This window comes from Ceratotherium simum, chromosome 2 (assembly GCF_057802395.1).
Source record: "Ceratotherium simum simum isolate JZ-2026a chromosome 2, ASM5780239v1, whole genome shotgun sequence".
In the NCBI taxonomy this organism is placed as follows: Eukaryota; Metazoa; Chordata; class Mammalia; order Perissodactyla; family Rhinocerotidae; genus Ceratotherium; species Ceratotherium simum.
Window position 1 is genome coordinate 4,677,880 of NC_141901.1, and position 15,982 is coordinate 4,693,861.

A 15,982-nucleotide genomic window follows, 5' to 3' on the forward strand; every position below is an offset into this window, starting at 1 on the left:
TTTGGATCCCAGGCGCGCACTGACGCGCCGCTTCTCTGGCCATGCTGAGGCCGCGTCCCACATACAGCAACTAGAGGGATGTGCAGCTATGACATACAACTATCTACTGGGGCTTTGGGGGGGAAAATAAATAAATAAATAAAATTATAAAAAAAAAAAAAGAAAAGAAAGCTGGGGTAGCAGTACTCATATCAGACAAAATAGACTTTAAAACAAAAACTGTAAAAAGAGACAAAGAAGGGCATTACATAATGATCAAGGGAACAATCCAACAAGAGGATATAACACTTGTAAATATCTACGCACCCAATGTAGGTGCACCTAAATATATAAAGCAATTATTAACAGACATAAAAACAGAAATAGTAACACAATAACAGTAGGGGACTTTAACACTACACTTACACCAATGGATAGATCATCCAAACAGAAGATCAATAAGGAAACATTGGCCTTACTTGACACACTAGAACAGATGGACCTAGTAGATATATACAGAGCATTACATCCAAAAACCGAAGAATACACGTTCTTTTCAAATGCACATGGAACATTCTCCAGGATTGGTCACATATTAGGCCACAAAACAAGTCACCATGAATTTAAGAAGACTGAAATAATACCAAGCATCTTTTCTGACCACAACGGTATCAAACTAGACATCAACTATAGGAAGAAAATCAGAAAAGCCACAAATACGTGGAGATTAAACAAAATCTGGGTGAACGAAGAAATCAAAGAAGAAATAAAAAAATACCTGGAGACAAATGAAAATGAAAATACGACATGCCAGAATTTATGGGATACAGCAAAAGCGGTTCTAAGAGGGAAGTTTATAGCAATACAGGCCTATCTCAACAAACAAGAAAAATCTCAAATAAACAATCTAACAATGCACCTAAAGGAACTGGAAAAAGAAGAACAAACAAAGCCCAAAATCAGTAGAAGAAGGGAAATAATAAAAATCAGAGCAGAAATAAATGAAATAGAGACCAAAAAAACAATAGAAAAAATTAATAAAACCAAGAGCTGGTTCTTTGTAAAGATAAACAAAATTGACAAACCTTTAGCTAGACTCACCAAGAAAAAAAGAGAGAAGGCACAAATAAGTAAAATCAGAAACGAAAGAGGAGAGATTACAACAGACACCTCAGAAATACAAAAGATTATAAGAGAATACTATGAAAAGCTATATGCCAACCAATTCGACAATCTGAAAGAAATGGATAAATTCTTAGAATCATACAACCTTCCAAAACTGGATCAAGAAGAAGTAGAGAATTTGAATAGACCAATCACCAGGAAGGAGATCGAAACAGTAATCAAAAACCTTCCCAAAAATACAAGTCCAGGACCAGACAGTTTCCCTGGTGAATTCTACCAAACATTCAAAGAAGACTTAATACCTATCCTTCTCAAACTCTTCCAAAAAATTGAGGAAGGGGGGAAGCTCCCTAACTCATTCTACGAAGCCGACATTACCCTGATACCAAAACCAGACAAGGACAACACGAAAAAAGAAAATTACAGGCCAATATCACTGATGAACATCGATGCAAAAATCCTCAACAAAACACTAGCTAATCGCATACAACAATACGGTAAAAAGATTATACACCATGATCAAGTGGGATTTATTCCAGGTATGCAGGGATGCTTTAACATTCGCCAATCAATCAACGTAATACACCACATTAATAAAATGAAGAATAAAAATCACATGATCATCTCAATAGATGCAGAGAAAGCATTTGGCAAGATACAGCATCAATTTATGATAAAAACGCTGAATAAAATGGGGATAGAAGGAAAGTACCTCAACATAATAAAGGCCATATATGACAAACCCACAGCTAATATCATCCTCAATGGTGAAAAACTGAAACCTATCCCTCTAAGAACAGGAACCAGACAAGGATGCCCACTGTCATCACTCCTATTTAACACAGTACTGGAAGTCCTAGCCAGAGCAATCAGGCAAGAGAAAGAAATAAAAGGGATCCAAATTGGAAAGGAAGAAGTGAAACTGTCACTATTTGCAGATGACATGATTTTATATATAGAAAACCCTAAAGAATCCTCCAGGGCCGGCCCTGTGGCTTGGTGGTTAAGTGCGCGCGCTGCAATGCTGGTGGCCCGGGTTCGGATCCCGGGTGCGCATCGAGGCACCACTTCTCCATCCATCCTGAGGCCGAGTCCCACATACAGCAACTGGAAGGATCTGCAGCTATGACATGCAACTATCTACTGGGGCTTTGGAGGGAAAAAATAAAATAAATAAAATCTTTAAAAAAAAAAAAAAAAAAAAAAAAGAATCCTCCAGAAAACTTTTAGAAGTAATAAACGAATATGGTAAAGTTGCAGGATACAAAATCAACACACAAAAATCAGCTGCATTTCTATACACTAACAAACGAAGTAGCAGAAAGAGAAATTAAGAATACCATCCCATTTACAATTGCAACAAAAAGAATAAAATACCTAGGAATAAACTTAACCAAAGAGGTGAAAGAGCTGTACATGGAAAACTATAAAACATTGCTGAACGAAATTGAAGAAGACACAAAGAAATGGAAAGATATTCCGTGCTCTTGGATTGGAAGAATTAACGTAGTTAAGATGTCCATACTTCCTAAAGCAATCTATAGATTCAATGCAATCCCTATCAAAGTTCCAACAACATTTTTCACAGAAATAGAACAAAAAATCCTAAAATTTATATGGAACAACAAAAGACCCCGAATAGCTAAAGGAATCCTGAGAAAAAAGAACAAAGCTGGAGGTATCACACTCCCTGATTTCAAAATATACTACAAAGCTATAGTAACCAAAACAGCATGGTACTGGCACAAAAACAGACACACAGATCAATGGAATAGAATCGAAAGCCCAGAAATAAACCCACACATCTATGGACAGCTAATCTTTGACAAAGGAGACAAGAACATACAATGGAGAAAAGAAAGTCTCTTCAACAAATGGTGTTGGGAAAACTGGATGGCCACATGCAAAAACTTGAAAGTAGACCCTTACCTTACACCATACACAAAAATTAACTCCAAATGGATTAAAGACTTGAATGTAAGACCTGAAACTATGAAACTTCTAGCAGAAAACATAGGCAGTAAGCTCTTCGACATTGGGCTTAGCAACATATCTTCAACCACCACGTCTGACCCGGCAAGAGAAACAAATAGAAAAAATAAACAAATGGGACTACATCAAACTAAAAAGCTTCTGCACAGCAAAGGAAACCATCAACAAAACAAAAAGACAACCTAACAATTGCGAGAAGATATTTGCAAACCATACATCTGATAAGGGCTTAATCTCCAAAATATATAAAGAACTCATGCATCTCAACAACAAAAAAACTACCAACCTAATTAAAAAATGGGCAAAAGACCTGAACAGACATTTCTCCAGAGAAGATATACAGATGGCCAACAGACACATGAAAAGATGTTCAAAATCATTAACTATCAGGGAAATGCAAATCAAAACTACAATGAGGTATCACCTCACGCCCGTCAGAATGGCTATAATTAACAAGACAGGAAACAACATATGTTGGAGAGGATGTGGAGAGAAGGGAACTCTCATACACTGCTGGTGGGAGTGCAAACTGGTGCAGCCACTACGGAAAACAGTATGAAGATTCCTCAAAAAATCAAGGATAGAACTACCATATGATCCAGTTATTCCACTGCTGGGTATTTATCCAAAGAACTTGAAAACACCAGTGCATAAATATACATGCACCCCTGTGTTCACTGCAGCGTTATTCACAATAGCCAAGACTTGGAAACAACCTAAGCGCCCATCAAGGGACGAATGGATAAAGAAGATGTGGTATATACACACAATGGAATACTACTCAGCCATAAGAAACGATGAAATCCAGCCATTTGTGACAACATGGATGGACACTGAGGGTATTATGCAAAGTGAAATAAGTCAGAGGGAGAAGGTCAAATACCATATGATTTCCTTCATTAAGTAGTAGATAATAACAACAATAAACAAACACATAGAGACAGAGACTGGATTGGTGGTTACCAGAGGGGAAGGGGGGAGGGAGGAGGGCGAAAGGGATAATTCGGCACATGTGTGTGGTGATGGGTTGTAATTAGTATTTGGGTGGTGAAAATGATGTAATCTATGCAGAAATAGAAGTATAATGATGTACACCTGAAATTTATACAATGTTATAAACCAATGTTACTACAATAAACAAAAAATTAAAAAATAAAAAAAAATAAAAGAATAGTGTAGAGAAAAAATAAATAAATAAAATATTTAAGATTTCTAGTTGTTTTTTAGGCTTATCCACTTTGACCTTTATGATTAACTATTTGGTTTCAACCGAAGTGGCTAAGAGGACTCCACCACAGTTAAATGTCTGAAGAAGTACAGTCTGAAATTCTTTATATAGGACATACGTGGCTTGCAGCAGTAACTGTTATATGTTATGTGCAGACTACCACAGATTAATTATTATCAAATGCTCTGGGATAAGAAAACACATTAATATGTATATAAACTAAATATGTAACAAAAGAAGTCTCCTCACCAGAGAACAAGACACAGAAGTTTCTATTGCTATGCTGTCATCAGGAGACTATGTGTGATTTCAACACGAACTTAAAATAGATGTTTTTAAAGGAGACAGACAGTCCAGAAGGCACTTATGAGTAAACAATATTGTCAATGTTTCAAAACACTGATGGACCAGATCACAGAAACACCAAAGCCATTGATAAAACAAACTTCTAAATCTAGTGGCAAATTTAGGGTCAAAGAGGACCCTCAAATTCATTGTAAATAGATTAAATCATTCTTATTCTTTTAATAATAGTGTTAGAAACAATACTTCATCAATGAAGTCCACTTTATAAATATATAATTACTTGGTAATTTTAAGTGTTGGTAGGGAGAGAAGAGGAAGAAAATAGTAACATATCTTCCATTAGTATGTTCTTTTCTTTTTTGCACATCATACTATTTTTGAATGGTTAGAGCGTGAGCAGAATCATTAAAGATGATACATTGAAACTTTTTTTTTAAACTGATGGGAGCTTTTCTCAATATTTGTTATTGTTGTTAGTGCTGTCAAGTCGATCCCGCCTCCTAGCAACCCTGTGGACCGCAGAGCGGAGCCCTGCCTGGTCTTTTTGTGCCATCCTCTCCCCTGCCGGCGCTATATCAGACAATGCTCCACTGCTATTCATAGGGTTTTGACCGCCAATCTTTTCAGATGTGGGTGGCCAGGTCCTTCTTCCTAGTCTGTCTTAGTCTGGAGGCTCTGCTGAAATCTGTCCACCACGGGCGACCCTGCTGGTATGTGAAATCCTGGTGGCATAGCTTTCAGCATCGCAGCAACATGCAGCCACCACAGTAGGACAACTGACAGACAGGTGGTGTGGTTCCCTGACCAGGAAATGAACCTGGGCCACGGCAGTGAGAGAGCTGAACCTAACCATTAGACCACCAGAGCTGGCTTTTTTTCTCAAAATATAAATATAAAAAAACAACTGCTCCCCAGCTCTCTGTAAAATACAGCTCCCAACCACTAACCTACTCTGATCTTGTCATTTCACAGTTGAGGAGACAAAATGGCAGAGACTTAACCCGCCTAAGGCCATAACATTGAGGGACAGCCAATTCCAGTGCTAACATTCTCAACTACCTAGATTAACAACCGAGTTTCTGAATTGTTCTAACAATTTAAAACAGTACACTTAAGAGAATTAAAATAGCTTACAACTCAACAGCAAAATACAACTTGATTAAAAAATGGGGAAAGGGCTTGAATACATTTCTCCAAAGAAGATATACAAATGATCAATAAGCACACGAAAAGATGCTCAGCATAACCAATCACATTAGGGAAATACACATAAAAACCACAATGAGACACCATTTCACATCCATTAGGATGGCTACTATGAGACAACAACCAACAACAACAACAATAAAAGTAGCAAGTGTTGGCAGGGATATGGAGAAACTGGAACCCTTGTGAATAGCTGGTGGGAATGTAAAACAGTACAACCGCTGTGAAATATACTACTTGTGAAATATAGTACAGCAGTTCCTAAAAAGATTAAACATAGAATTACCATATGATCCAACAACTCCACTTCTAGGTATATACTCAAAAGAACTGAAAGCAGGGACTGGAACAGATATTTGTACATCATTGTTCACAGCAGCGATATTCACAATAGCCAAAAGGTGGAAGCAATCCAAGTGTCTATCAACAGATGAATGGATAAACAAAATGTGGTCTATACACACAATGGAATATCACTCAGACTTAAAAAGGAAAGAAATTCTGACACATGCTATACAACATGGATGAACCCTGAGGATATTATGCTAAGTGAAATAAGCCAGGCATAAAAAGACAAATATGGTATGATTCCACTTATACGAGGTACCTACAGTAGTCAAATTCATAGAGACAGAAAGTAGAACGGTGGTTGCCAGGGGCCGGGGAAAGAGGGGAATGAGGAGTTATTGCTTAATGGGTTCAGAGTTTTAGCTTTGCAAGATTAAAAAAAGAGTTTTAGAGACTGGGTGCACAATGATGTGAATATACTTAGTATAAAAAATGGTTAAGATGGTAAATTTCATGTGTATTTTACAACAATTAAAAAAAGCCTACAGAACAGTAGTATTCCAAGTTTAGAAGGCATCAGAATCACCTGGGGGGCTTATGAAAACGCAAATTACTGGGTTCCATCCTCATAGTTTCAGATCCAGTAAATCTATGATGGGGGCTGAAAATTTGCATTTCTCATCCGTTCCCGGGTGATGCCAATGCTGCAGGTCCAGGGATGACACTTTGAGAAGCACTGCTATAGGCCAAAACTGGCACTTTCAACATAAAATCAACGATTTGCTATAAACGGCTACCACAATTATTTCTTTTCAGCTTAATGAGAACTTTAGGGATGGAAACTCTGGCATAGGGCAAAAGCATTGGTCTTTGAGTCAGAAGTCCTAGACTCTTATCTCTTACCAAATGCTAATACACATCCTTGGATAAATCCTTCTACTTTTTGAGACTAACTTCCCTCGCCTCTATTTTGGTGTTAGTATCTTCAGCTCTCATACTAAATTAATAATAAAAGTTAATTTGTGGGCTGGTCCGTGGCATAGTGGTTAAGATCCACGCACTCCACTTTGGCAGCCTTGGTTCAGATCCCGGTCGTGGACCTACAACACTCGTCAGCCATGCTGTGGTGGCAACCCATATACAAAATAGAGGAAGACTGGCACAGATGTTAGCTCAGGGCTAATCTTCCTCAAGCATAAAAAGAGGAAGTTGGCAACAGATGTTAGCCGGGGTGAATCTTCCTCAGCAAAAATTTTTTAAAAAAAGTTAATTTGGAGGGTTCTAACTAGTTTAACGTTTACTTAGTCATAAAATTTTAGACTGAAGTTTCATGTTCCCATGGCCCACAATTAGAAGGTTTTTGATAATAAATATGTTCCCAGAAGGCCTCTTATCTCAGAAAAACTAAAGTTGGTAAAGTGCTTTATGAAGTGAAAATGACACATCTGAGAGTATTTGCATGAAATCATTTCTAGGCATACCATGAACATTTAAAAGTATATCCTTCATAAAAGTTACTTCAAATTAATAAGTTCCTTTTAAAGAACATTTTCTTCACTAGCTTCTGCAAAAACTCAAGACTTACCCATTTCATAATTGGAGCCCAGAAAAAAACTGTTCTGGGACCTAAAGAAAAAAAAAAGAAAAAATTTAGAAATAAACCAACAAAATATTTTATACGTCTCTTAGCAGCCATCACTCCATTTCAAAACCCCAATGATTTATCAATCTATTTCTAATCATTCAATCAAGTATGCTTTCTGCATACTTCATATTTAAGTTAACATTTAGAAAGTCACCACAGTATCAATCTTTCATACAAGTTGTTTTGATCTCCTTGTCAATTATTTGTATTTTTATAACCTGTTAAAAATTAGCTAACGTATAATGGAGATGGTTTTGAAAACCAATCCCAATGCTTGCCTTGAACGTGGAACTTAACCTTAGTTCACTCAAGGATAATCTTCAAGTTGGGGTAATTACAAATTACGGAATTTTTGTGACACGAGCATCAGTAGATATTTATATATTCACTAATTCTATTAATATTTATTACCATAAACGACATGTCACCATATGTATTCTACTAAAAAAGTTCCTGTAAAAATTCTATATACTCTAGTAAAAAATTAATGAACCTAATTTTCAAGTTCACGTGAGAAAGGGGAAAGACTAGATTTGTAAGCTCTTTAGTACAGCAGGGTCCTTGTTTAGCTATCCAGGCACCCATCCGCCTTGTGCAAAATGTTAAAGAAATGTTTGTAGTTTTGACAACAATTCTGGCTTCTTAGATACTTAAGGATTTGAGAAGGATGACGTTTTAGAGCTGGAAGGAAACTCAGACATCATCTAATCTAAATCTTTCATTCCACAGATGTGTTCAGAGAAGTTCTGGGATCTACCCAAGTCATGCAGCCAATAAGCAGCAGAATTGTGACTGGAACTCAGTCTCCTCTTAAACTAGTGCTCCTTAACTACCTACCATCCCTCTGCCCCCTTTAAACTCTTCCAAATCATACCTCTCTTTTACCCTTCAAGGGGATACAGTCACAGGGAAGAAACAGACTTTGTCCACACTATTTTAAAATGTAACTAAGCATGCTAAATCCAATATATCGGAGCACTTACTATGGGGTGTACGCTCTCACACACTGGATCAACAAAATACATTTATTTCTTAACACACAAATTCAGCAACTTTATATAAAACAACAGTGATTTATAACCAATTCAAAAATCCTATTATATTCATGACTGTTATTGCTGCCTTAATATATTCCACTTTAGTTTGCAAAATAATAATTTGTTTTTATGGATCAAAAAATCACATCTAAAATGGCATCGTCAACCACACATATATTTTACTTCTCTTCATCTATTCCTAATTAATATTTCTTAATAACACCAGCAGATGAAGATGCATTTATCCACTTTTTTTCCTCTGGACAGTGAGTATTCACTGTCATCAATAATAAGGAATATTTCTGTTCACATATCCATAAATAACATTTAAAAGGTAAAACTGACAAACCTATTACTTAGAAACAAAACAAAAAAAAGATAGGGAAGTTGAAAAAGCACTGAGCTAGGTTAAGACCCAGGTGTAGTGCTGGGTTTAATTTGTTGCAGACAAGACCATTCATTCATTCAGCCATAATAATTACTGCGTGCTTTACAATGTACCAGGCACAGGAGATGCGTTGGTAAACAAAATACAGTGACGGCTTTTAATGACCTAAGCACAGGAAGGCTGTTTAAGTAAAACCATAGCTGGGAGCTGTATAAAAACATTTTAGGGAAACTTAATTCTAAAGTGTTTTCATCAAAGCCACACTAGTTTCACACTTAGGTAATACCATCATCCCAAAGTGAAAATGAACCCAGCGATAACACTCCTTTTTGGGGTGCATTTTGGTTGAACTACTATCAAAAGTAGTTGGTTAATCTTAACATTAAGAAGAGAAATTTGAAAAATGAAAAAATGGCATCTACTCCCTCTATAACTTTTGCTTACTAAGTGGTTCTAGAAAAGTGTCGCAAGGATAGTGTAAACTATTGCTTGCCTTTAGTGTTATTAACTGATGGCAATGTTATGCATTTTGGACTATTCTTCCACAATTTAACAGAGTCCTCTCAAACTAATTCGCATTGGTCTTACAGCTAAATTCATTCATTCAGTGTGATTTTAATATAGTGGGATTTAAAAATCAATTACAGTGTACTTTAAATATTCTACTGTAGTTAGTTGTAAATCTACTTACCTATCAAAATTATGACTTCCTTGAGGCTAGTGGCTAAATAGTACATACTTGTACCACTACCACTAATAGACATCAAATAAAAAGAAGAGTTAGCCAGCACAGTTGGAAGCAGTTTATATTAACTAGAGTTCAGACTTTAATATGTAAGTATGTATGTGTATATATAATATACATATGTGTATATACATATGCAAACAACTGAAAAATTCTTTAAAATCATAAACTTTTTTTTTTTTTTTTGTGAGGAAGATCAGCCCTGAGCTAACATCCATGCCAATCCTCCTCTTTTTGCTAAGGAAGACTGGCCCTGAGCTAACACAGATGCCCATCTTCCTCCACTTTATATGGGACACTGCCACAGCACGGCCTGACAAAAGTGGTGCCTTGGTGCATGCCGGGGATCCGAACCTGCAAACCCCGGGCCGCCAGCAGTGGATTGCGTGCACTTAATGACTACGCCACGGGGCCGGCCCCTCTTACGTTGTTTTTATCTGATACTTACATATTGATAAGTCTGGCTTATATATACATATATATTTTTTTAAAATTTTTTGTGAGGAAGATTGGCCCTGAGCTAACATCCAATGCCAACCCTCCTCTTTTTTTTGCTGAGGAAGATTGGCCCTGAGCTAACATCTGTGCCCAGCTTCCTCTACTTTACATGGGACACCGCCACAGCATGGCTTGACAAGCAGTGCGTTGGAGCACGACCAGGAACCGAACCTGCGAACCCCGAGCCGCCGAAGCGCAGCGTGCACACTTAACCGCTTGCGCCACTGGGCCGGCCCTGGCTTCTACTTTTAAGAGTTTTACGGTAAGTTTGCTGATTTCCTAGAACATTTAAACCTAATCCTAAAGTCTGTCTGCAATCTAAGTCTTATTTTCTCAGTCTTCAAAGGAGCTGGATACCATCTTTAGACTAATAATTCTGCAAACACTAGAAGATCTTGGCACAGGCCCTGTCTTTGTTTGTGATCCAAAACAATTATAATGCTCAACTTCATTTTCTCACACACATGTGATAGCTAGTCACTTTCATGTTTTCCTATGTACCTTCAAGTTTTCCATATTTTAAGTTGTAGAGCAAATTTGGAGACAGTGCTGAAAAGGTTACTGGGAGAATTAAAACTACTGAGTTCTAAATTTTGATGTTCTTATAACTGAGTGAAAATCTATCCATATTCAATTTCTGGGTTACTGTACTTATCTTTTACCCAGTTCCTTAAACTTTGTATTGTTCTCATCACAGCCACCATTACACCTAGAACTCTAGCCATGTAATGATCCCCTCCTCTAGGCAGGCATGCTGTTAAACATCCTACAATGCACAGGACAGCCTCCACAATGAACAATCATCTAGCCCCCCAAAATGTCAACAGTGCAAGGTTAAGAAACTCTGGCCTAAGGCTGGCCCGGTGGCTTAGTGGTTAAGTGCGCGCGCTCCGCTGCTGGCGGCCCGGGGTTCGGATCCCGGGTGCGCACTGACGCACCGCTTCTCTGGCCATGCTGAGGCCGAGTCCCACATACTGCAACTGGAAGGATGTGCAGCTGTGACCTACAACTATCTGCTGGGGCTTTGGGGGAAAAAATAAATAAATAAAATTAAAAAAAAAAAAAAAAAAGAAACTCTGGCCTAGCTGGACTGACACGCTAGGTAAAAATGCAACTAGTTTCATGAAGTTTTATGGCTCTAAACCTTAGTTGATGCTGTCCCCTCCCAATATTCTGCCTTGTCTTCATCTGGCTAACTCCTAAAATCCTTCAAAAACTCATCTTGGGTTTCAGCTTCTCAGGGAAGCCTCCTTTAACATCTCCAGGTTAAATGCCCCTTCTCTGAACTCCCAAAACAGCCTAGGTATTCTTCTATTGTTTTCTGCACTTAACAATTAAAATGATCTGTTTATGCATCTGTCGCTTTAACTAGTCAAGGCCTTGAAGACAAGGCCTGTTTCTTACTTTTCCTTGACAAATAACAGATATTTGTGAACAGAACTTAATTGAATTAACCATGTCCAGAATAGGTGCTAATCAAAGATATTCAAACTTTGGGTCTGACCCAGATTTGCCTCAACACTTCATCATCAAGGCTGGAATTCACTATTTACTCATCTCTAGGGACATCGGGCTCCCTTTACAGCAGGGCTTACTGGACTTTCACTCATCAGTGAACACAGAGCACTATGTTAGACCATGGCACTACTCTTTAGCTCCTGAAAATTCTTCCCATGAGTCTGATGCCATAATGCACTGGTCCTATAAGTCAATCTTTTCAAACTCTCTGCTTCTTTTGTTTAGCTTGAGCTTTGGAGATTCCTATCATCACACCTGGTTTATTTATTTATTTTTTTGTCATATACAAAGTCTCTAGGTCATATGCAGTATCAATTACTAGGTTTATTTTTTCTCCCTGCACGAAGCTTGGCTTCACCACTCAAAGGTAAGTCAGCACATTGTTTTAGTCTCTGGCTTTGAACTCCTCAGCAGACTCCTCTCTTCCTATTTTGAAACTGATGCTTCCGCTTCTACCACCCCAGAAACTGTTTCCTGGGCAATGCCTAGGTTCTGGTTTCTTTACCAGGGTTAATGAACAGTCAAGCTTTTCATCGGTTTGCCTGGTAACTAATTGACTCAACTGCCTCGAGCTAGGTGATAATGCTAAAATTTTACCTGCCCCTCTACCCCAGAACCAAACCAAACAAAAAAAACTTTAAATATGAAATTACGGTTGCTAGAACCTGGACCCAGAGAGGTATGAATATTTTAGTTAGTGAATCATTTTAAACTACAAACAAACCCTAAATTACTTTAACAACTTCTAAGCACTGAATTTAAAAATATCAGTAGCTGGGCCGGCCCCGTGGCTTAGCGGTTAAGTGCGCGTGCTCTGCTACTGGCGGCCCGGGTTCGGATCCCAGGCGCGCACCGACGCACCGCTTGTCCGGCCATGCTGAGACCGCGTCCCACATACAGCAACTAGAAGGATGTGCAGCTATGACATACAACTATCTACTGGGGCTGTGGGGAAAAAAAAAAGGAGGCGGATTGGCAATAGATGTTAGCTCAGAGCCAGTCTTCTCAGCAAAAAGAGGAGGACTGGCATGGATGTTAGCTCAGGGCTGATCTTCCTCACAAATAAAATAAAATAAAATAAAATAAAAATATCAGTAGCCTTTGACATTGGTCTTAGAAGCATCTTTTCAAATACCATGTCTACTCGGGCAAGGGAAACAAAGGTAAAAATAAACAAATGAGACTTCATCAGACTAACGAGCTTCTGCAAGGCAAAGGAAACCAGGAACAAAATGAAAAGACAACCCACCAACTGGGAGAAAATATTTGTAAGTCATATATCCAAAAAAGGGTTAATCTCCAAAATACGTAAACAACTCATACAACTCAGTAACAAAAAAACAACTCGATCAAAAAATGGGCAGAGGATATGAACAGACATTTTTCCAAAGAAGATATACAGATGGCCAATAGGCACATGAAAAGATGTTCAACATCACTACTCATTAGGGAAATGCAAATCAAAACAACAATAAGATATCACCTTACACCCGTTAGAGTGTCTATAATTACCAAGACAAAAAAATAACAAATGTTGGAGAGGATGTGGAGAAAAGGGAACCCTCATACACTGCTGGTGAGAATGCAAACTGGAGCAGCCTCTATGGAAAACTCCAATATGGAGATTTCTCAAAAAATTAAGAATAGAAATACCATATAATCCAGCTATTCCACTACTGGGTATTTATCCAAAGAACTTGAAATCAACAATTCAAAGAGACTTATGCACCCCTATGTTCACTGCAGCCTTATTCACAATAGCCAAGACATGGAAGCAACTCAAGTGCTATTGACTGATGAAAGGATAAAGAAGATGTGGTATATATATATACAATGGACTACTACTCAGCCATAAAAAAGACAAAATCGTCCCATTTGCAACAACATGGATGGACCTGGAGGGTATTATGTTAAGCGAAATAAGTCAGACAGAGACAGACAAACACCGTATGAATTCACTCATGTGAAAGATAAACTAACACATGGACAAAGTGAACAGATTAGTGGTTACCAGAGGGGAAGGGGGTTGGGGTGGGCCTAAGGGGTAAAGGGGCACATATATATGGTGACAGACAATAATGTACAACTGAAATTTCACAATATTATAAACTATTATGACCTCAATAAAATATACAGGGAAAAAATATCAGTAGCAAGTATATATTATAAGACATTCTAACTTTCTAATTTTTCTGAGATATGAAGGTATGCTGACAAGTGACACAAATAATCGGAGTTGGATGTCTATTAATGCAAACAAACAGTGTTTTCTTCATTGTTGAAGGAAAAAAATGGCTAGTAATACCTGTGATCATACAATGGGTTAACAAAAAATTTTAAAGAAAACTTATTTTAGTTCACTCTTCCATTTTATCTTAGCTAATCATTTTCTACCTTAAGAGTAAATAAGTCAAATAAATTTAGACATGTATGAATTCAGGTACAGAGGCCGTCTTCCTGAAAACAGCAATCAATCAATAGCAGAAATGGTAATGAAGAAACATTCCAACTTACTTCAACATTTCTAAAACATAAAGTTTTGACAAAACAAAGCATTTGGAAATAGAGATCACTCACACAGCGAGAGCACAAAGTCATATTGTCTTCCTATACCTGGGATAAACAGGTTTATGTTCTATACAACGACACAGCTCTTTTCACAGGAGAGTATTAAAAAAATAAGATAAATAATTATGATACCTGAAGTGATTTTTGACCTTAAAATCAAGATAAGCAGAAGTATAAGCAGAGTATCTAGCTAACATTCATTATGATGAATGAAAAAACTTGATTAGGTAGAAAATTTGCACTGCTGAAACTATACTGAATAAAAATCACCTCTTAGGAATTTAATTTGGAATCCAAGATGAGGGAAATGTATCCTCATCAGATATAAATGTACATTCTTTTAGACAAAGAATTAAGTGTCTATTAATTAACATTTTCATTTTGTTTCTTAGAAGTCCACTCTTGGAAGCTGAAAAAGGCCTCAAATGCTGACAATTTGGAAATATCAAAAAAGTATTCAAAAAATATACATATACACATATTTAAAACTATGGATTATTTTCAAGCATAACAAAAAGTACAGAGCACAATATAAAGGTCATTTTCTTTTGTGTTGTTATGGATTTGTCTTATTTTTAAAGTGACACTGATGTTTTTTAAAGTTCAAACTTTCATTAGAATTTGAGAAATTCTGCAAGGGAATATCATAACCAAAAATATAAGAGACACATTTTCAAACAAAATAACAAAGCTAGTTGCCCTGATGAACTTTGATGAACCGGTTGATAAAATAATGACATAAATTTACTTCCTAATTTCCTTATCTGAGAGGAATTACTGTTAATGAAATATTACAAAAATTCTACCCAGAAAGTGTGTCATTTACTGTCTATGATTCTCTCCCTAGGGAAAGACTTTCTTCTTAGAACAGAATAAGTAACTTTCACACACCTGCAATCATACACACATACATACAATGAACTGAGGTGCTCACTATGTCCCAACGTGAAACATAAAGTTTCTTACTGAATGCTTTCCTCTATCTCTTCCTCTCCTTTCAGGCCATTTCCCTATGATTTGTTGCTTTTCAACATCCCTCAACATTCCTCTTAGTTCCCTATATTATGCAAGTCCACCTGTTGGCTATCATGTGACAAACCACTTACAAATCCTTAGAATTTGTAAAGGTTACTCTTTGACACGGATATTGACTGTCAAAAATTACTCATTTTTATTTGTACTAAAGCTAGGTCTGATTTCACACTGAGAACATGACTGGACTATCATTGTAGAGCTGTTATACTCTTTATATCTTCTGTAACGCCTGGGAAACAGCTATCACTCAAACAGTATCCAAAACATCACAGGTATATAATCATTTTTAAAATGTTGACTGAAAACAGGTTTTGGTGCAAAGTCCAAAGTAAAATAACAGGTGAAGCCACTAGCTAAGATAGCTAAGACAGCTAATATGCATTTTAGGGTTGATGCATTCTAATTTACATATTTCTTCAGTTAC

The 15,982-nt window shown here is 37.2% G+C and overlaps 1 protein-coding gene across 1 annotated transcript in view; it reads right to left on the reverse strand.

The window, feature by feature from the left end:
- The window catches only part of MPC2 (mitochondrial pyruvate carrier 2), a 38,759-nt gene that overhangs the window by 16,828 nt on the left and 5,949 nt on the right, over positions 1-15,982 (reverse strand). Inside the window, exon 2 of the mRNA XM_087437650.1 lies at positions 7,710-7,750. Within this exon, the coding sequence (XP_087293776.1) occupies positions 7,710-7,750 (41 nt within the window). The remainder of the gene's footprint in view (positions 1-7,709; positions 7,751-15,982) is intronic.